This window comes from Vombatus ursinus, unplaced genomic scaffold (genome assembly GCF_900497805.2).
Source record: "Vombatus ursinus unplaced genomic scaffold, bare-nosed wombat genome assembly UNPS02009062.1, whole genome shotgun sequence".
NCBI classification, from domain to species: domain Eukaryota; kingdom Metazoa; phylum Chordata; class Mammalia; order Diprotodontia; family Vombatidae; genus Vombatus; species Vombatus ursinus.
The window spans coordinates 12,965,337-12,989,287 of NW_020948840.1; the positions used below are offsets into that span (position 1 = coordinate 12,965,337).

At 35.0% G+C, this 23,951-nt stretch overlaps 1 protein-coding gene across 7 annotated transcripts in view; it reads right to left on the reverse strand.

Annotated features, from left to right (window-relative positions):
* Positions 1-23,951, reverse strand: part of BIRC6 (baculoviral IAP repeat containing 6) — a 316,937-nt gene that overhangs the window by 120,629 nt on the left and 172,357 nt on the right. For all 7 annotated transcript variants that reach the window (XR_003568132.1, XM_027850508.1, XM_027850509.1 and 4 more), the window contains 6 exons: positions 23,389-23,532; positions 22,266-22,395; positions 17,331-17,462; positions 15,649-15,816; positions 10,026-10,199; positions 8,752-8,948 (listed from right to left, as the gene is read on the reverse strand). Coding sequence is in view for 6 of the 7 variants with exons in the window: in XM_027850508.1 (XP_027706309.1) it covers positions 8,752-8,948; positions 10,026-10,199; positions 15,649-15,816; positions 17,331-17,462; positions 22,266-22,395; positions 23,389-23,532 (945 nt within the window). In the remaining variant the exon portion in view is untranslated. The remainder of the gene's footprint in view (positions 1-8,751; positions 8,949-10,025; positions 10,200-15,648; positions 15,817-17,330; positions 17,463-22,265; positions 22,396-23,388; positions 23,533-23,951) is intronic.

Sequence of the window (23,951 nt, forward strand, 5' to 3'; positions counted from 1 at the left end):
AAGTGGATTGCAGAGTGGATCAAAAACCAGAATCCTACAATATGTTGCTTACAAGAAACACACTTGAGGGGGTGGAGCCAAGATGGCAGAGTAAAAGCAGTGACTTGCTTAAGTTCTCCCCCAAACCCTCCAAATATCTATAAAAAATGGCTGTAAACAAATTCTAAAGCAGCAGAACCCACAAAAAGACATAGTGAAACAAATTTCCAGCTCAAGACAACCTGGATAGGATTGTTGATGGGAAAGGTATATTGCGCTTGGCAGGGAGAGGAGTGCAGTTCGGCATGGGCACACAGGCCGCAGCGAACCTGGAGCAGGCATCAGAGGACTGAATCACAGTCAGAAACAGCAACAGCAATGGTCATTTACAACTGAAGACTCATGGCAGAGCCAAGATGGCGGAGTAAAAGAAGTGACTTGCTTGAGCTTTCCCCCATACCCCTCCAAATACCTATAAAAATGGGTCTAAACAAATTCTAGTGCAGCAGAACCCACAAAAAGACAGAGTGAAACAAATTTCCAACCCAAGACAACCTGGATGGTTGATTGGAAAACTTTGTGGCACCCAGCAGGGAGAGGAGCACAATTCAGTGTGGGCCCCACAGGCCTCAGGGGACTGAATCACAGGCAGTAGTGGCGGTTTCCTAACTTCTCAACTCACAAATGCCAAAGAAAACTTAGAAGGTCAGTGGGAAAAGTCTGTTTCTGCAGTGAGAGAGAAGCTTGGTCTCAGCCCCAGTTCCCTAGTGTGGCCCTGGGGTGGTGATTGCCTCCTGAGCTTCTGGCACACCAACTGAGGGGGAATCGGGTGGCTGATCAGAGAAGGATTGCAGGAATCTCTTTGCCAGTGCTGAGGCAGGAATCTCTTGCTTTGCCCCTGCTTGGATCTGGGTCACAGTTCTGAGGGGTGGTCCTGGGGTGAGAAGGAATGCTGGTGTGGTGGAGCTTGCAGTGGCAGTAGAGAGGAAACACCTCGCCCCTTATCATAGCACCTTGGAAGAACTGAAAATTTACAGGTCCCTAGAAGTAGCTCTGAAAACAGCTGTACAAACCACCAAAGCTTGGGACAGTACATTCTCCACATTGAAAGCTGACCCCTACCATAATAAAGAGTTTATAACTCAAGTAATTGGCTGGGATCACGAGCAAACCTCGCAAGAAGTGTCAGACCATAGGATTTTTTTTTTGATAACAAAGAAGATTAAAACATACAACCAGAAGAAGACAACAAAATCAAAGCTCCTACATCCAAAGCCTCCAAGAAAAATATGAATCAATCCCAGGCCTTGGAAGAGCTCAAAAGGAATTTTGAGAAGCAAGTAAGAGAAATAGAGGAAAAACTGAGAGTGATGCAAGAAGATCATGAAAAACAAATCGACAGCTTGCTAAAGGAGACCCCCAAAAAACTGCCTAATCCAAATGGCAAAAGAGGTCCAAAAAGCCAATGAGGAGAAGAATGCCCTAAAAAGCAAAACTGGACAAATGGAAAAGGAAGTCCAAAAGATTACTGAAGAAAATACTTCCTTAAAAATTAGAATAGAGCAATTGGAAGCTAGTGACTTTATGAGAAATCAAGACACTGTAAAACAAATCCAAAAGAATGAAAAATTAGAAAACAATGTGAAATATCTCTTTGGAAAAACAACTGACCTGGAAAATAGATCCAGGAGAGAGAATTTAAAAATTATTGGACTATCTGAAAGCCATGATCAAACAAAGAGCCTAGATATCATCTTTCAAGAAATTATCCAGGAAAACTGCCCTGATATTTTAGAACCAGAGGGCAAAATAAAAATTGAAAGAATCCACCGATAACCTCCTGAAAGAGATCCCCAAAGGAAAACTCCTAGGAATATTGTAGCCAAATTCCAGAGTTCCCAGGTCAAGGAGAAAATATTGCAAGCAGCCAGAAAGAAAGAAGTCAAATATTGTGAAAACACAATCTGAGTAACACAAAATTTAGCAGCTTCTACATTAAGGGACCAGAGGGCATGGGATATAATATTCCAGAGAGCAAAGGAGATAGGATTACAACCAAGAATCACCTACCCAGCAAAACTGAGTATAATCCTGCAGGGGAAAAAATGGTCATTGAGTGAAATAGAGGACTTTCAAGCATTCTTGATGAAAAGACCAGGGCTGAATAGAAAATCTGACTTTCAAATACAAGACACAAGTGGAACGTGAAGAGATAAACAGGAAAGAGAAATCATAAGAGACTTATTAAGGTTGAACTGTTTACATTCCTGCATGAAAAGATGATATTTACAACTCATGAGACCTTTGTCAGTATTAGGGTAGTTGGAGGGAAAAAATTATATGTATGTATGTATATATAGATAGATATAAATATATATATACATATATAGATATAGATAGATAGATAGATAGATAGATAGGTAGATAGATAGATAGATAGAGGGCACAGGGTGAGTTGAAGATGAAAGGGTGATATCTGGAGAATAAAATTAAAGGGTGAGAGAGGATCATCCTGGGAGAAGGAGAAAGGGAGAGGTAGAATGGGGTAAATTATCTCACAAAAAACAGAAAAGAAAAGGCTCTAGCATTGGAGGGGAAACAGGGAAAGGTGAGAGGGAATGAGTGAATCTTATTCTCATAGGATTAGGCTTAAGGAGGGAATAACATACACACTCAACTGGGTATGGAAATCTGTCTTACCCTACAGGAAAATAGAGGGAGAAGGGGATAAGAGAGGAAGGGAATAATAGAGAGGAGGGCAGATTGGGAAAGGGGGTAATCAGAAGCAAACACTTCTGAGGAGGGACAGGGTCAAAGGAAAGAATAGAGTAAATGGGGGGGGTAGGATTAAGGGAAATAGAGTCAGTTTCTCACATGACTACTATGGAAGTGTTTTGCATAACTGCACATGTATAACCTATATTGAGTTGCTTGCCTTTTCAATGAGGGTGGGTGGGGAGGGAGGAAGGGAGAAAATTTCGAACCCAAAGTTTTAAAAACACATGTTTTAAAAAAAAATACATTTGAAGCAGAGAGACACTACAGAGTAAAGATAAGGGACTGGAGAAGAAACTATTATGCTCCATCTGAAGTTAAAAAAAGCAGGGGATAGCAACCCTGATCTTAGACAAAGCAAAAACAGACCTAATTAAAAGAGATAAGGAAATTACATCTTGCTAAAAGGTAAAGTAGACAATGAAGCAATACCAATATTAAACACATATGTACCAAGTGGTAAAGCATCCAAATTCTTAAAGGAGAAGTTAAGTGAGTCACAGGCAGAAATAGACAGCAAAATTGTATTAGTGAGGGACCTCAACTGTCCCCTCTAAGAATTTGACAAACCCAATCAAAAAAGAAAAAAAAAAAACTAAGGAGGTGAATAGATTAGAAAAGTTAGATGTAACAGACCTTTGGAGAAAACTGAATGGGAAATCAAACTTTTTCTCAGCAGCACATGGCACCTACACAAAAACTGACCACGTAATAATAGGGAATAAAAATGTCAAAATCAAATGTAGAAAGGAAGAAATAATAAATGTATTCTTTTCCAATCATAATGCAATAAAAATTACATTCAACAAAGGACAGTGGAAAGAGAGATTAAAAATTAATTGGAAATTGATTAATCCTAAAGAATAACTGGGTCAACATATATACAAAAATATTTATAGCAGCTCTTTTTGTGATGGCCAAGAATTGGAAATTGAAGGCATGCCCATCAACTGGGGAATGGCTGAACCAGCTGTGGTATATGAATGTAATGGAATACTACTGTTCTACAAGAAATGATGAGCAGGCGTGACTTCAGAAAAATCTGGAAAGACTTATATGAACTAATAATGAGTAAAGTGAGCAGAACCTGGAGAACATTGTACACAGTAATAGCTACATTGTGTGATGACTAACTGATAGACTTATCTCTTCGCAGCAATACAAGGATCTAAGACAACTCCAAAAGACTCAAGATGGAATATGCTATCCACATTCAGAGAAAGAACTATGGAGTCTGAAAGCAAATCAAAGCATACTATTTGTTCTTTCTTTTTTTTTTTGTTTTTGTTTCGTTTCTTCGGTCTTGTGGTTCTTCCCATTTGTTCCAATTCTTCTTTACAACATGACTAATGTGAAAATATGTTTATTAAGAATATATATGTAGAGTCTGTGTCAGATTGCATGCCATCTTGGAGAGGGTGGACGGGAGAGAGGCAGAAAAACTTTGAAACTCAAAAGTTTAAAAACTGAAAATAAATAAATAAAATTTAAAATTAAAGAAAAAAAAAACCCAGTCATAATATAAAAAAAAAGATCACATAAAAAGAATAAGTGGGTCAAACAACAAATCATAGAAACAATCAATAGTTTCATTAAAGAGAATGACAACAATGAAACAACAGCCCAAAATTTATGAGGTGCAGCCAAAGTAGTACTTAGGGGAAAATTTATTTCTCTAAATTCTGACATCAATAAAGTAGAGAAAAAGCAGATCAATAAGTTGGGCGTGCTACTGAAAAAAATTAGAACAAATTAAAAATCCCCAATTAAGCAGGAAATTAGAAATTCTGAAAATCAAAGGTAAGATTCATAAAATTGATAGTAAAAAATACTATTGATCTAATAAATAAAACTAGGAACCGGTTTTATGAAAAAAAAAACAAAAAAAAACAAAAACCCATTAAGATAGATAAGCCATTGGTTGATACGATTAAAGAAAAAAAGAAAATCAAATATCTAGTATCAAAAATGAAAATGATGAAATCACTACCCATGAAGAAATTAAAGCAAAATATTTTGCTGAATTATATGCCAATAAATCTGACAATCTGAGTGAAATCAACGAATATTTACAAAAACATAAATTATCTATATTAACAGATGAGGAAACAGAATGGCTAAATAACCCTTTCGTAGAAAAAGAAATTGAAAAATCCATTAATAACCCTAAGAAAAAATCCCCAGGGCTAGATGGGTTCACAAGTGAATTCTACCAAACATTTTAAGAAGAATTAATCCCAATACTATAGAAACTATTTGGAAAAATAGTCAAAGAAGGAGTCCTATCAAACTCCTTTTATGACACAAATATGGTGCTGATAACTAAACCAAGAGCTAAAAATGAGAAAGAAAATTATAGACCAATTTCTCTAATGAATATCGATGTAAAAATTTTGAACAAAATATTAGCAAGGCGATTACAGCAATATATCACAAGAATTAGACACCATTATATAACAGGTAGGATTTATACCAGGAATGCAGAATTGGTTCAATATCAGGAAAACTATCAACATAATCAACCACATCAATAACTAAACCAACAGAAATCACATGATAATCTCAATAGATGTTGAAAAAGCTTGACAAAATATAGCACCCATTCCTATTAAAAACACTATGGAGCTTAGGAATATCTCTTAAAATGACAAGCATTATCTATCTAAAACCATCAGCAAGCATTATCTGTTATACAGATAAGCTAGAAGCCTTCCCAATAAGATCAGGAGTGAAGCAAGGATGCCCATCACTACCACAATTATTCAATATAGTACTAGAAATATTAGCTATAGTAGTAAGAGAAGAAAATGAAATTGAAGGAATTAGAATAGGCAATGAGGAAATAAAGCTATTACTTTTTGCAGACAATATGATAGTATACTTAGAGAAATAATTAACAACTTTAGCAAAGTTGCAGGACATAAGACAAACCCACATAAATCATCAGCATTTCTTTATATAACCAACAAAGCCCAGGAGCAAGAGACAGAGAAATTCCACTTAAAATAACTGCAAACAATATGAAATGCTTGGTAGTCTACCTGCTAAGACAAATCCAGGAACTATATGAGCACAATTTCAAAACACTTTTCACAGAAATAAAGTCAGATCTAAACAACTGCAAAAATATCAATTGCTTAGGGGTAGGCCGAACTAATATAATAAAAATGACAATTCTACCTAAGGTAATTTACTTATACAGTGCCATACCAATCAAACTACCAAAAAATTATTTTACAGGGCTAGAAAAAATAACAAAATTCATTTGGAAGAACAAAATGCCAAGAATATCAAGGGAATTAATGGGAAAAAATGCAAAGGAAAGTTGTCTAGTAATATCAGATCTCAAATTATATTATAAAGCAGTAATCATCAAAACTACCCTGTACTAGGCTAAGAAACAGAGTGGTATGACAGTAGAACAGATTAGGTACACAAGACATAGAAGTAAATGACCATAGTAACATAGTGCTTATAAACTCAAAGATCCCAGCTTTGGGGATAATAACTCACTATTTGACAAAAATTGCTGGGAAAACTAGAAAACAATAGGGTACAAACTAGGTATAATCTGACATTTCACACCATATACCAAGATAAGATCAAAATGGGCACATGATTTAGATATAAAGAGTGACAGCATAAGCAAATTAGAAGAGCAAGAAATAGTCAACCTGTTAGCTCTATGGAGAAGGGAAGAATTCATCACTAAATAAGAGATAGAGAGCATTACAAAATGTAAAACAGATAATTTTGACTATACTAAATTAAAAAACTTTTGCACAAACAAAACCAATTCCACCAAGATTAGAAGGAAAGCAAAAAGATGGGAAACAATCTTTACAGAAAGTGTATCTGCTAAGGGCCTCATTTTTCAAATATATAGAGAGCTAAGTCAAATTTAAGAGAATACAAACCATTCCCCAACTGATAAATGGTCAAAGAATATGAACAGATAGTTTTGAAGAAATCAAAGCTATCTATAGGCATATGAAGAAGTGCTCTAAATCACTGATGATTAGAAAAATGCAAATTAAAACACTTCTGAGTGTTTTAAAACACCTACCAAATTAGCTAATAGGACAAAAGAAGGAAAATGATAAATGTTGGAGAGGACATGGAAAAGTTGGGACAATAATGCACTATTGGTAGAGTTATGAATTGATCCAACTGCTCTGGAGAACAATCTGGAACTATGCCCAAGGGCAGCCAAACTGTGCATACCTCTTGATCAAGCAATACCACTTCTAGGTCTTCATCCAAAGCAGATCACAAAAAAGGGGAAATGACCTATGTGTGTAATAATATTTATAGCAAGCCTTCTTGTGGTGGCAAAATATTGGAAATTGAGGGGATACCCATCAATTGGGGAATAGTTGAACAGCTGTGGTACGTGAATGCAATGGAATACTATTGTGCTATAAGAAATGATGAACAAGCAGATTTCAGAAAAACCTAGAAAGACGTGTACGAACTGATACAAAGTGAAATGAGCAGAACCAGGAAAACATTGTACACAGTATCAGGAAGACTGTCATGATCAACTAGGAATGATGCAGCTCTTCTCAGCAACAGAGATCCAAGACAAAGGACTCATGAAGGAAAATGCTTTCCACATCAAGATACAGAAATAATAGACCCTGAATGCAAATTGAAGCATTTTTTTTCACTTACTTTATTCTTTTTTGTGGTTTTTTTTTTTCCTTTTGCTATATTTCTTCTTTCAAAACTGTGACTAATATGGAAATATGTTTTACATGATAGCTCATGTACAACCAAATTGCCTACCATTTAAGTAAGACAGGAGGGAACTGGAGGGAGGAAGAAAATTATGTAACTCAAAATCTTGTAAAAATGAATGCTGAAAATTGTCTTGACAAGTAATTGGGGAAGAAATAAAATATTAAAGAGAAAAAGAAAGAAAAAAGCATACATGCATAAAAAAAAGTGTTAGATGGTCTAAATAAAAATCCAACTCAAATACTACTTTTTTTCCCAGGAAACACTCTATAATGCCACTCAATTGGTATTGATCGTTCCTTTCTCACCCAAATGACCTGACATAACACTTTGTCTCACTGGGTAACATTGTGTATTACAGTTATCTAAATTGTTTTACTCTCCTTAAAGCATATTAATGTAGACTTCTTATCTATAATCTCTATCTCTCAATACTTGAAAAAAGAATGGTTTTAATAAATGTCTGCACAAAGAAAAAAATTAATAGATTTGCTCTATCATTGTCATCCCAAAGGGCAAGGTGATTCTTTTTTTTTTCTTTTTTTTTCTTTTTTTTTTTAAAAGGCAATCAGGGTTAAGTGACTTGCCCAGGGTCACAAAGCTAGGAAGTGTCTGAGGCCAGATTTGAACTCAGGTCCTCCTGACTACAGGGCTGGTGCTCTATCCACTACACCACCTAGCTGCCCTAAGGCAAGGTGATTCTTAACCAGTTTTGGAGTACAGGTCCTAAGAAAAATGGGTGGTGTCCAACTCTACAACATACTCACTGTGAACAACAACTCAGAGATTGACTGAAGGTATAGAGGGGTATTTTAAAAATATATATATTACGCAGGAAAGTAATAAAGAGAGTATTACATATAAAAAAGTAAAATGGACTCATAGAGGGTTGATCTTAGTGTCAGGAAGAACTGAGGTCATGTCCTGCTGCTGGCACATACTAGCTGTGTGGCGGTGGCCAACTGTCCAAGAGTCTAAATTATAAACAGGTAATCTGTACTAATGAAGCAAACTTCCATTTCAGGAAGTTTCCCATACTGAAGAAATCACATCTCTGATCAGAGATACAGATACATGTACCTACACACACACACACACACACACACACACACACACACACACACACCCCATGATGAAGGAAGATTTTTAAACAGTTTTAAAGAAAATTTTCACACAAACCAGAAATGGAAACGTTAGACAAAAATAACTTATGGTATTATTATACTGTATTACATGTAAATAACAAATTCAACTTACTTGTTGAATTACATCTGGATATAGCATGGGCAATCTCTCTGCAATAAGAGCCAATCCACCCATTCCTGCAAAAACTTGCAATGGCGATTGAATAGGGCAGGTTTCAAGAAAAGATTCATCCAACACTGCTTCCATACATTCATCATTTGCAGCGATAATTTCATCTTCTGGACAGCTCCCAAGTAAGTCAACATGATCTGTAGTGATGAAATGAAAAGAAAGAAAGATATAAAAAGGAAGGTATAGCATTACTGTATTTATCGCATTTAGTTCATTTAAAAAAAATCAGACACGGCTATCTTGTTTATTTAAAAAGTCTTACTTAACTTTTTCCTGAATATAAGAATAGAAGCATTACAAAAGTTTCTCAGGCTTATTCAATGAATTTGAGGACTACGAGTGAAGATAAAAATATTAGTGGCTTCATGTCCTATCAGATTCCAAAAATGGATCTGAAAATAACCTCTCCAGCTGAAATGTGTCCTATTAGAGAAGTGAAACCAATAAACCTAGAGATTATCTTAAAAGGGAAATCATAAAGATACAAGATATTTCACCCTAATCTCCAATTCTTTTACCTCCTCGGCGTCTTTGCTTTTTGTCCCCTACAACTCTAAAGTAGGAAACACAAATTTTAAGTAATAAAACTATAACTAGTTACTGAGAAAAGTAGTAATATGCAAAAAATATGGATTAAATCTACCAATTCTAATCAGTCAAGAAAAACTACAGCCACTTAAATAAAAAAATCTCACTTTATGATTTTCCATACTCTAAAAAAATAAGAACTGCCTTATACCTAATATATCCTAATGAGAAGACAACTAGATTGCAAATTTGGGTGTTGAATGCACTACATTTTTTCCACTAAGAGCAAGAATTTGGCAAATCTGTACATTTTCTATCTCAGTCTCACTGCATAATGATGATATTAATGCCTGCTACTGTCTCACAGGACTATTGCATAAATTAATGGAACATCTATAAAACACTTCAAACTTCTTGTATTCGAGGAATTTTTTATTTATAAATTTTCTATCAGTTTTTCCTTTTTAAAAGTAATATAATCATTTGTCTTAATTACTCAATACTACAGCCCAGGCAGATACATTAGTGATATTTCCCCATAACTGCTGGTGAAAGAGGTACAAAGAAATAAAGTTGTTTTAGTACTATAACATGGTTTGAATTATATATCAGTGCTCCTGAAGCAAACTAATTGAAATTACCCTCCCAAACAACAGATTCTATAGCAAGTACAATCATATACATACCCTTCTCAGTATGGAGTCTTTTAAAAGAATCTGTTTTTGAAAGACTTGGGTCTGAGATAACTTTAGAGCCCAATTTAACAGTCAAATCAATTGAACGGTATCCTTGAGGGAGCTTCCGGTCATATAACAGAGTTAAAAGCTGGGCAAGGGTCATCTCAGCAGGCAGTGGTTGGCCTAAGAACAATGTAACCAAGACACTTATGTAAAAGTTAGAAAGATATTTTGGTTAGTATTGTTTAATTAAACACACTAAATAGCAAAGTGGAAAAAGACCCCTAAAGTCATAACTATAGAATACAATTAATTAATCAATTAGGGTCTCTTAAGTTTGGAGGAAAATGAACATTTACCAACAATTAACAGTCCTTTAAGGGAAATGATCAGAAAAATGTCTTCTTTTAAAGCCCTACCAAAACCCACTTAATTTTAGGTTTGAGGATGAGGGGAGGACAGTAGAGTAGTTAAATATTATCCTCCAAATTTGGATGGTCACCTGCTTCAAATGTTAAAGATATAAATGCTTGCAAACCAGGATCAGTGCTACTTACATCTATTCTAAGTTTTTTGTTAGGTTTAGAATATCCTGTTTAACTTGAAGCAGTGGGGCTAAGAATTTCTTGACCAAGATAATACTTACAAACAAATTCTTCCCAATCACTGCTTTCTTTTCTATCACAGACCTCAATATCCCTCCTAATCGCAATTTTAATAGCGCTAAATTTACATAAAGAAAGTAAGTACCACTTAAAATGTGTCACACTTTGGAACTTTATTCTTCTGAGTGGAAAGAATGCCCATTAACAGTCCAGAGTAGAAAAGGGGGACTAGACAGGTATAAAAATTCAATTATTTGTTTAATTAGGAATTCAAAGAATACACTGAAATTAATTCTAAAAGACTAAGGAGAAACCAGAATACTCATTCAAAATAACAAAAACAAGCATTTATGTAGCATTTAAGGTTTGCAAAGTGCTTGGCATACAAGATATCTCTTTGTGTGGTTTTAACTTGTATACAAAGCTATTAAAGTTTTAAGTAGTTGCAGCTCAAAACCATAAAGACTTTTGGAACACTATCAGATTATGTCATTTGATCCTTACATTGGAAGGCAGGTGGTATTATTATCTACACTTTACAGATCAGATAAAACTGAGGGAGAGGTTAAGTGACTTGCCCAAAATCACACAGCTAGTACATGTCTGAGGCAGAATATGAACTCATCTCTTCTGATTCCAGATCCAATACTAACACTGTGCCTTCTAGCCACGAAATAAGTTTCAGAGGTGATGAAAGGAATCACACTAAAACTAGTTGGTTGCTTCTCCATGACTATGAGAAAATTAAGCACAATGGTTTGAAAATTTAACATTGAAATAGCTCCTAGAAAGTGACACTTCTGGGAATTAATAAATTAAAGATTGCATATAAACCAATTACTACATCAACAACTAAAATAATTTGTGTTTTCAAGTTGAAAGCAAGATAGCCCAATCATAGAAATTTTATGTAATCAATCTTTCATCTAAACTAAGCATCCATATCGAGTTAGTACATGCACATTGTACTGAAAAAGAAATGATGAAAAAATTAAAAAAATATTTTAGAAATGAAACATAAGGAACAATTTATTTAGATAAAAAAATAGAACACCCAGTAAATTATTGACATGTCTTGCTAATCAATCAACATATATTAAGAATGTACTAGCTAGACAAAGGGAAATAAGTACAAAAAATGGAACAATATCTACTTGCCCTGAACTTTCATTATAACTGGGGAGAGAAACACATATAATAGTACATACAGTGTGTGTACATACATATATAACACATATATGTATATACGGTTATTGTGTATACAAGCATATATATTCATGTGCCCACACCACATTAGTCAATAGGGAAACAAATACATTCTAATGGGGGAACACGACAAGCACATATGTAAGGATATACAGAATATAAAGAACATAAATACAAATAAATACAAAGTTTTTAAATATGAGTTTGTTTGAGATAGGAGGGTACTAGCATTTGGAGAGCTAAGGAAAGGACTCATAGAGCAAACTGTGTTCCAGAGGAAAGATAGGGAGTATTATGAGTAAAGAACAGAGAGAAGGATGGTCTTGGCTAGATCACAAGGTGGTAGGAGGAACAATTACTAATGATACTAGAAACTATGGTTGGAGCAAGTTATGGACTAATCAGTCATCTACATAGAGATGGATAATTAAAACCATGGGATCTTATAAGATTATCCAGAAATTATTGAGAAAGATGAACACCTGTGACCAATCTTGAGCAAGAACCACAACTAGGGGAGAGGCCATGAAGGATAGGCCAACAAAGGAAATAGAGAAGTAAAGCTCAGACAGTAACTGAATATACAGAAAGGAGAAGGTATCCAGAAAAGGGGTGTTCAACAGGGGTAAATGTGGTAGAGAAGGATGAGGACAGAGAAATGACTATCAGATTTGCAATTAAGAGATCAATGAGGGGTAGAGCCAAGATGGCGGAGGGAAAGCAGTGACTTGTTTGAGTACTCCCCCCAAACCCTTCCAAATACCTATAAAAAATGGCTCTAAACAAATTCTAAAGCAGCAGAACCCACAAAAAAACGGAGTGAAACAAATTTCCAGTCAAAGACAGCCTGGATGGTTGATTGGAAAGGTATATTGCGCTGAGAGAGGAGAGAAGCGCAGTTCGGCATGGGCGCGCAGGCCGCAGAGACCCTGGAGCAGGCCTCAGAGGACTGAATGGCAGGCAGCTGTGGTGGTTTCCAGACTTCTCAACCCACGAACGCCAAAGACAACTTAGAAGGTCAGTGGGAAAAGTCTGTAACTGCGGTGAGAGAAGGAGATAGGTCTCAGTCGCAAGTCTCGCGCAGCCTCTGGGGCCACGGCTGTTTCCTAAGCTTTCCGCCCACAGACTGAGGGGGAATCAAGTGGACGATCAGAGATCAGCAAAGATCTCTTTGTCAGTGCTGAGGCAGGAATCTCTTGCTCTACCAGTGCTTGGATCTGGGTCACAGTTCCGAGGGGCGGTCCTGGGGCAAGGAAAAACGCTGGTGTGATGGAGCTTCGCGTGGCGGTGGAGAGAAAACACCTAGCCCCTTATCATAGCACCTTGGAAGAACTGAAAATTTTCAGGTCCCTAGAAGTAGCTCTGAAAACAGCTGTACAAACCACCAAAGCTTGGGACAGTACATTCTCCACATTGGAAGCAGACTTTTACCTTAACAAAGAGTTTAAAACTCAAGTAATTGGCTGGGATCATGAGTGAGCAGTGCAAAAATAGTCAGACTATATTATCTTACTTTGATGACAAAGAAGTTCAAAACATACAACCAGAAGAAGACAATGAAGCCAAAGCTCCTAAATCCAAAGCCTCCAAGAAAAATATGAATTAGTCCCAGGTCTTAGACGAGCTCAAAAGGGATTCTGAGAAGCAAGTAAGAGAAGTAGAGGAAAAACTGAGAGTTTTGCAAGAAAATCATGAAAAACAAGTCAACAGCTTGCTAAAGGAGACCCAAAAAAATACTGAAGAAAATAACACCTTTAAAAAATAGCCTAACCCAAATGGCAAAAGAGGTCCAAAAAGCCAATGAGGAGAAGAATGCCCTAAAAAGCAAAACTGGACAAATGGAAAAGGAAGTCCAAAAGATTACTGAAGAAAATACGTCCTTAAAAATTAGAATAGAGCAATTGGAAGCTAGTGACTTTATGAGAAATCCAAGACACTGTAAAACAAATCCAAAAGAATGAAAAATTAGAAAACAATGTGAAATATCTCTTTGGAAAAACAACTGACCTGGAAAATAGATCCAGGAGAGAGAATTTAAAAATTATTGGACTATCTGAAAGCCATGATCAAAAAAAGAGCCTAGATATCATCTTTCAAGAAATTATCCAGGAAAACTGCCCTGATATTTTAGAACCAGAGGGCAAAACAGAAATTGAAAGAACCCACCGATCGCCTCCTGAAAGAGATCCCCAAAGGAAAACTCCTAGGAATATTGTAGCCAAATTCCAGAGTTCCCAGGTCAAGGAGAAAATATTACAAGCAGCCAGAAAGAAACAATTCAAGTATTGTGGAAACACAATCAGGATAACACAAGATTTAACTGCTTCTACATTAAGGGGCTCCAGGGCATGGAATATAATATTCCAGCGGGCAAAAGAGATAGGATTACAACCAAGAATCACCTACCCAGCAAAACTGAGTATAATCTTGCAGGGGAAAAAATGGTCATTCAGTGAAATAGAGGACTTTCAAGCATTCTTGATGAAAAGACCAGAGCTGAATAGAAAATTTGATTTTCAAATACAAGACTCAAGTGGAACATGAAGAGGTAAACAGGAAAGAGGAAATCCTAAGAGACTTATTATGGTTGAACTGTTTACATTCCTGCATGGAAAGATGATATTTGTAACTCGTGAGACCTTTGTTAATATTAGGGTAGTTGGAGGGGAAAAAATTATATGTACGTATATATAGATATAGATAGATAGATAGATAGATAGACAGACAGACAGATAGATAGATAGAGGGCACAGGGTGAGTTGAAAAGAGATCAATGATAACTTTGGAGAGCATAGTTTCATTTAAGTGATAAAGTCAAAAGAATGAATGCATAAAGTTAAGGAATGAGAAGAAAAGAAATGAAGGCAAATATCTATAGCTCTTATGAAGGGGTCTAGTGAAGACTTTTTTTTTTAAACAGAGATGACCTACTTATGGAAGTAGGAAAGGAACCAAGAGATGGAGAGAGGTTGAAAATTAGAAAGAGAAGATGATTGAGGTTGTAATCTTTTGGAGCAGATGGGAAGGAATGACATTAAGGGCACAGAAAACGTCCACTTCATTTTCAGAAACTGAAAGAAAGCAAGTTAGAATCAAGGATGATGTCGAAGAGTTTTATGATGAATAAAAGGAAAGAAGAGGGAGTGCACATTGAACATCCTCAATTTTCACAGAAAAGTAAGAAGTTAGGTCCTCATCTGAGAGACAGTGAGGAGACCTGAGGAGAGATAAGAAGGCTGAAAAACTTTTGTAGGGAATGAGAGAGGAAATCTATTAAGGAGGAATGAAAAGACTGCCTGGTTATCATGAATTTACAATGTACACAGTCAGCATGGCTTTATGTCTTCCTCCAGCTTGGTTTAGCAGCATATGTATAGCAACAAAGAAAGTAAATAAGGGAGGGGGGGGGGCGGAAGTAAGGCTGGGTACTTCAGAGCTAAGGTTTGGCAAGTAAGGAATGGTGAAAAGACAAAGGGACAAGGGATTTCAGAGTGGAAGTCAGTCTACAGTTGAATTAGCTAACTACAAAATCAAAATTAGTGACAGGGATATGGAGTCAAAGCAGCAGTAATGCTCTGAGAGAGTACTGAGGAGTGGAGAGATTAATGTTCTCAATAAAAGTGAAGAATATTTTAAGAAAAGTGAGGCACTGGGAGAACTTAAATCAAATTTCTCTTTTAAATAATGACATGCAGCATTTACAAATTCCTCTAAGTAAACTGGAGGCCAAAATACATTGTGAATGCTGCTGCTGCTACTAATCTATAGAGCTAAAATAAACTGAAATAATTATTTAGCTATTCTATCATTCTGGAAATTACCTGGCAAATGTTTGTGGTACAGATGAAAAACTGGAACAGTAATGGTTTTGCTGGAAGACTCTGCTCCTGATGAAGAACTACCTACTTTATCTGGCATTGTTCTTCCTCTCCTCGATGGGGGACGAGGTGGTGTGGATGATACAGCTCGTTTAGACTGGGATTTCAAGCCTAAGAAAAAAATGAAACAAATCATAGATTTTAAGTTGTTGTTGATGTTGTTTGATAAAAAGAAATGATTTCATGACAGAAAAGAAAAAGAAATGTCATATTAATCCAGCATTACATCCCCTGAAGGGAACAATTATGGACACCTGAGAGGAAGATATAGTATATATGTATGTGTTACATATATCTATGTGTCAGTACATGTGTAGGTATGTTGACTAGTGCACTAACATTTATTGAATAATAAATATGCTTGGGCCTGTGTTGGTCAATAATGAGGAGCTGATGATGCTGAGTCTCGAAGCAAATTTGTCTTTCAGAATTCAACCCAATTTTGGCAAAAACAAGAACCACAACAACAACAACAACAAAAACAATTTTAGATTATACATACTGTCATTTATTAAACAAAGTGAAACAAGTGAGAAGCAATAAAAATGGCCAACATGTGACTTCTATTACCCCTCATAACCAAACAACAGTTGGATAAACTAGATTAGAAAGGAAAAAGGAAAAGGAAAGAGGTAAAAGAAGAGATCAAGAGAAGAGGCACAAAGACTAACTAGAGTACGGAAAAAAAAAAAGAAAAATCCTCATGATTTGCCTAACATCACATAATATTAAGAGTTTGCACTTTATAGTGCTTTCAAATTTATAAAGCTCACTACACAAGATTTCATTTGAACATTTTACCTTGTGCAACAACATTATAACATCTTAAGCTGTAACACGTATGCTAGGTAATTCCTCTCCCATTAATAATTCAACATTTATCATCTACCACATGACTACTCAAGATTCTCCAATTATATACTTCCACGTTAGAAATTAGAAGGAAAAATTCCATTCATCTTTACTCAAGGTAACTTTTCAGTTGACTTTTCCTTGCTTAGAGACTATGGTAATTTTGGTCACAAATCAATAAGATTAGAGTATCTCAAACACACACACTACACACACACATACACCCCTCTTTAGCATCCAGCCATCCATGAATCTATCCGAGCTCTCCTTGAAAATACATAAGATTTTGGAAATCTTGGAAAATACAAGTTGCTGATACAAAATGAAGGTTAAAAAAAATTTTTATGTTTTATTCGACATTCAAATACACCTATCATAGATATAATGATCTAGGCACACAAGTCCTCACTCATTTCTGAGAAGCAACTTCACAAAACAGACCAACTGAGATCTTAATTGAGAAATATCTCAAACTGAAAATATATGAATTAAATTTTCTTTTTTACCCTTAGTCATTTTCAGGGTTATCTGAATTGCTGAAAAGGAATGGGATGCATAAAAATTCTTTAGGTTCATGGGTGGACTAACAAATAACTCCCTCCTAGTCTACGTACACTTTAAATATTCATGCATAATCTGATTTTCCTGTGTTGTATTCAACATTTTGCATATAAAAATAACTGACTTCATTAAATGATTTAACTGTTCACTTATTTTACATAATCAACAACAAAAAATGAAATTGAGATGGAAAAAGAAAAATAAAAACATACCAGAGGCAACAACAACACTATAATTGTCCTGAAATCCATTCTCTGCCTTAACTTTTTCTTTCTCTTCATGGTTTTTCTTTTCTTTGTCATCTTTCTGTTCATTAATTAGTTTAGCAGTGATACTTGGGGTGTCTGCAGAAGAGTACATAATTTATTTAAAACACATTTCTTATCAAAAATGCAGGCTAGGAGGCAATAAACAATACTGTAAAGACAAACAACTCTGAAAGACTTAGGAACTATGATCAACACAACGGAATAAAACAGTTCCAGAGAATTCATGATGAAACAAGTTATCTATCTCCAGATAGAGAAATGATGAACTCCAAGTATACACTGAAGCACATTTTTTTTAGACAAGGCTAATGGGGGAATTTGTTTTTTTTTTTAAATAAACATATTTGTTACTAGGTTTTTGTTTTTGTTTTTACTTTTTCAATGGGTGAGTAAAAGGTAGGTGAATGGAAGAAATCAGAACTGAAAATAAAATTTAATTTTAAAAAAGTTATACCTGTTCAAAAAAATAGGAGAATTGAGTGTTTTTATAGAAAATATTTCAGTAAGTAGAAAGTACTTGGACCAGATCTCTAAGGTCCCTTCAAAACTCAAGATTCAATTATCATTGACAATTATATAAGCAATAATCTAATGAGATTTGGAAACATTAAAAGAAACAGAAAATAAATCAATGTACCCAGCTCTGAGCTGGATGTTGAAGCAATAAGATTCAAACTAAATGAAGTTATATTTCTGTAGGGCAAACAAGTCAAAAGAACACTAACAAATTATAACCAGAAGCTTCATTGCTAATGGACTTTAGATTCTTGTTGAAATTTTTACTGTAGATTTCATCGGTTCCAAAGATGAACATTTCTTTCTTTATATAACAAAAGGGAAAAAAAAGTTTTGAAGCCCCATAGTGTTCATTTTCACTGCGACTTTTCTTCATATATGAAAAGATACTAAATGTATAATGTAGATGACTTCATAGCTGGTGGTGTGCTGGAAATAGCATTCATTCATTTCAGAGTTTGATGACATACTTGAATATCAACTCTTCTGCGATATTAGACAAATCACATAATTTTTCTGGGCATCAGGTTCCTCCTGTGTAAAATGACATTGGATGATCTCGAAGTTCTCATTCAGCTCTAACTCCTACAATCTTGTGATTAAAAATGTCCAAAACAGAGTAAGGGAAAAATTTATATATACTTTAAAATTGTTGGCTTTAGAGATGTTTAAAATATAATTAGATTTACATTACTGGGCTGATATTCTAAAGAAATTAAAGACAGGAGCAAAGGTTCAACATATACATCAAAATATTTATGGCAACACTGTATATAGTAGCCACAACCTGGAAAGAAAATGAGCATACCACTGCTTGGGAGAATGGAGGGAAATATTATTATATATAAATGTGATAGAATACTATTGTACAGCAAGAAAGGATGAATATGAAAAATTCAGAAAAGAGGTAAGATTTGCACAAAGAGAAACAAAGCCAAAATAAACAAAACCAAGAGAACAAAGGTTCTTTTGTTGCAAGGACTACAACAATGAAATGAAAGTTAATCTCTCATTTACAGAAAAACAAACTAAGGAGCACACAAGAAAAATCCTGGAGACAAGGAAACAACTTATTCCTCACATGGAAAAGTCAGGGGACTATTCAGACAAAATATTGTATACACTGCCCCATAAGGTTTATGTATTGAATATTTAGGCTTCTACAACACAGAACTTATGTTGTGGCAACAAAGAAGACCTGGTTTTGTTGAGTCCTAGTTTAGCTACTTTTTTCCTTGGCCAAGTCATAACTTTTGTTGACACAACTTTTCATTTCTATAAAAGTGAAGAGGCTGGAATCATATTATCTATAAAATTCCATCTGGCTCTAAATTCTATACTCTTTTGAAAAGAGCAAATAATCAGATCCTAATTAGAAGATTATTAAGAATGGAAAGGTAAGGGAGAAAAGGAGTTTAAGAGTTCACTTTATTTCAGATTAGATACAAAATGAAGTACAATAACAAAGGGAAAAGTAGGAAATTACAAAAAACTTAAGAACATAAGACCACACCTTATGGGAACAGGCTTGTGGAGTTACCCATGCAAACTAATCAAAGATGATAATCTTCATTGTCAAAGCAAAAACCCACAGATAAAAATAGGTCCAGACTTTGTTGATGTGAACAAGAACCCAGAAACAATACTGAACATGACATGACTCTTCTGCATCTAGTGGACAATCCAAAAATTGTAGATGCCAACCTAATACTTTCTCAGTTTAAAACAGAAAATTAACAAGAAACAGTATAATCTCAGATTAACTCAAATTTGTGATGTCCAGAGAACAGATCTCAAGACAGATCTCCAAATACCTTCTTTAAAGGTTCAAAGGTAAAACTGATTATAACTGACTATCCTATTACCTGAGAAATAAGTAAGTCAAGCAGAAACCATGGTTAACAAATATACTTTTTGTTGATCATGTCCATTCCCTTTTATTCCAATCTTCACTGCCTTAACTTGGGAAGTCTAATCCAATTCTGTGCAAATGAATGGCAGCAAAAGTCTGGAGATACTACAAATTGATCCATACTGTGTGCAAGCGGTCATATAGAGGTCATGTATAACGTCCTGGTTTTACAAATAAAGAACCTAGGGCTCTGAGAGTTTAAATCAGTTGTAGGAGGAGGAAGAGCTGGAATTAGAACCCAGATCCTCTTTTTTTCAGAAGCAGCACTTTGAGGCAGCTAGGTGGAGCAGTGGATAGAGCGCCAGCCCTGGATTCAGAAGGACCTGAATTCAAATCTGGCCTCAGACACATAACACTTACTAGCTGTGTGACCATAGGCAAGTCACTTAAAACCACTGCCTTGACCCCCCCCCCCAAAAAAACCAACCAACCAAACAACAACAACAACAAAAAAAAAACAGAAGCAGCACTTTTTCTACTCTACCACCCTCTCAATATTTAATTAGAAGAGGGGTTTCAACACACTGACGTCTGAGATTATAAGGCTATCTCACTTTCACTAAATGCATTTCATTGATTGTTTTCATGGTTCCAATACTATAATTTTTATAACAATCCTCTTCCTTTACATTAACAAGGCAAAGGTTTTGTGCTATGTTCTAAGTAAGGGATAATGAAGAATAGCACTACACTATATTAATTCACAACTAGGTTTAAATATACAATAAATTTCAATTCTTCTATCATAAATGACTTTAACTATAAACATTAGTGAAGATTTTTTTTTTCATTTTTCTTTTTGTCCAGACTCATGATTGTACCTTGTTGGATGGGGGAGCTCCCAAGGGAGATAACTCTGCAACTTCCCTACAACTTACAGTCAGAGAGTTGCTTCGGACGCTGAGAGTATTAAGAGTCAATGAAATCTGAGTAATTTATGCTTTATTTTTTCTATGCAACATTTGACATACCTCATAATCTGTAAAAATTGTATTTAAGAATTTTTTAAACAAGACCAAAACAGAACCTATGAAGAGATTTCTCAAAAATTAAGCTATAATGAGGAAGATTATTTGAATCACCTTTTTTCACTCATACAATAATAGTATTCTGGTATTTTTTGGAGTAACTAAATGTAGGTATTAATTGCCCATTTATGCAAGCACATAACACGCTACTGTCAACTTGCTACATAATCAGTTCTTGTCAATTTATAAGCAATGTTTTCCATATTTATTCCAATGCTCAAGAATTCTGGAATAGATGTAAAAGCTAGAGCAAAGTAACACTCCATCTATGTAATGTTTAAAAAAAAATGTTTATTTTCTCTAGTTGTCACTACTGTCTTGGGCAAATAACCATCACAGTTTTCACTATAATTTCTTTTTAAAATGGGGAGATTATAAAGAAGATTTGTAATTAATACTCATATATGCATTAGAGGCAGCTAGTAGTGAGGTAGATAAGAGTACTGCCCTTGAAATCAAGATCTGAGATCAAATTTGGCATCAGATACTTACTACCTATGTGACCCTAAGAAAGATGCTTAATCTTTGTTTGCCTCAGCTTCCTCAACTCTAAAATGGGAATAATAATAATAATGATATTTATACCTACCTTGCAGGGTTATAAGCATCAGATGAATATTTTTAAAAAATCACTTAGTACAGTGCCTAGCACAGAAGAGGTGCTATATAAATGCTTATTACCTTCTGTTGTACCCTACCCCAACTCATTACTCCCCCTTGCAGGGGGAAATTAGAAATAACTTGAAGGTTTGGGGTTATTCGTGAGTGGAACTGTATAGCTATGTAGGAAGCTCCCAACAAAGAACTTCCTTGATAGAACCTGCTTTACAACTTTTACAGCATTTAGAGAAGTAGTTGAGAATACTGAGAGGTTAACTGACTCAACAGAGTTATACTTGTATACAGTATTTTTTCGAAGTCTTAAACCCAGGTGTTTCAGACTCTGAAGCCAACTCTCTATCCATCCATCTCATAAAGTAATACTTAAAAGAACTAGAAATAATTTTTAATGGAAAATTTTAATATGCTCAGAAGCAGATGGATATCATTGAATCAGAACTTTAAATAAATGTATCTTAGATGCTTACTATACTACTACAGTAGTATAGAGTCAAAGAAAAATGGACAAAATCTCAAAGCCAATTTAGTCCAACTAGTCCCTGAATAACAATATCCCCAATGTCTCTGTCCAATTATGGGTAAAATAAATTTAAAATCCCACGCACAGTTTAAGATACATCGATGTTATATTTAAGCCAATCAGCAAGCATTTATCTGTATCTTCTGTGCTGTGCACTGTTTTAGACACTAGAGGCACAAACAAAAATGAAATAGTCCCTAACTATTGCCTCTGTCCTGAAGCCAAACATGAAGGTAATTTTCAGGAAATTTAAGGGAAAAATCACTTGAAGACAGACCAACCTGATACTCTATCAAGAACTTCTGCTAAGGTTGTTGAAATAGGCAGATGAAGAGTACGAAACTTGTGTCCTGCTCCATACATTGGATGCTGGATCACATGGCTCGTAGCATTTATTCTTCCTTTGTACAACTGAAAAATAAATCAAAAGAGCGACCTTACATTCTGCTTTGCAGACAGAATTTCAAAGCCCAGAAGTTTAAAAGTACAAAAATTATTCAAAATATTTAAATCTAATAAGCAACATTCATATTTTAAGATATATTTTTAAGTTTAATAGAATGATGAATGAGTCTGTTTCCTTATTTTTATCATAATTACTTGGGATATTTTCCCCCTATACTCTGAGAAGACTGCAAAAACTAAAATTTCAAAAACTGTACTATCAACAAAAAGATTGGAATTTAAGAGTTCCTCAAAGGACCAATCTGTATCAAATGATACAGTATATTTTTTTTAAAAATCCATATAGCAATGAAAATAGAGATAAGTAGGGGGAGAAAGTTTATACCAAAGTCAAATTTTTGTGGCAATTGACATAACTGATCTTTTTAGTGTTAAAACTACCCAAAATGGCAAAGCACATATATTTCAATAAATTGTGAGCAAAAAAGGTTTTAAAAACACAGACTGACAAATAACAATGTAGCATAGATAATAAGTATGAAGAAAACGTATGAAGAAAAAAGAAATCATATCAAGAAGTTATAAAGACATTTCTTACTGAGAACTGTGTGTGTGTGTGTGTGTGTGTGTGTGTGTGTGTGTGTGTGTGTGTAGATACTGGAAAAGCAATCCTTCCCTGTGAAGGGAGATAGATTGACAAAATCCTGTACTCAGCATATCTTAGGAGAGTGCTCTAATGGTTATGAGGGTTAAAACAACAGGATACAGTAGATTCACAGTAAAATAAGTAACTCTTTTTGGAGAAGTCTATGGGAAGGACTGTAAAATAATCAGCATGTGGGATCTAAGTATGAGGTCCCTTTCAACTATTCATTTTTTCTGTAGCAAATCCAGATGATACGGAATAGCGGCAGACTCCTTTCATAGGTTTTAATAATTACTTTTGACTCAGGTAAACACTAATAATGGAAATGATTTGGGCAAACAAAATATACTCACTGGGCATGGTGACTGAAGAAACATTGTCACTTTCTCATCCTCTAGCATCAACTGCAAAAAGAGGCGTCGTATAAACCCTGAAATGTTTCCAGATGTTGGAAGATTCCCTCTTTGAGGGGATGACTGGAAAAGTTCACAAAGAACCTGGGAAGTCAAGACATTAAAATTGTTAAATGTGACTTATTAAATCTCTATATTTGTTTTTCTTACAAGTTATAAGAGAAAACCTTTTTAAAAAAATCAATGCAAAAAAAATAAAAAAATAAAAAAAAATCAATGCAGTCTAAACACTACATTTAAGACTCAATACCTTGCAATAATTAAATGGAAGCACATATGGGGGAATGAAGGAACCACTGGATTTGGAGTCACTATGTCTTCACTATGTCTATGATCCTATGATTCACACAATAACAATTATACGACAGTCACAACCAAGAAATTAAATCTTCTAATATCAAGCAAATAATCTAATTATAGCAATATTGAAATAAGCCTCTCTTTAAAACAAAAATTTCCAAGTCCCAGGAGACTGAATGCTTTGTTGAAAGCACAGATCTATA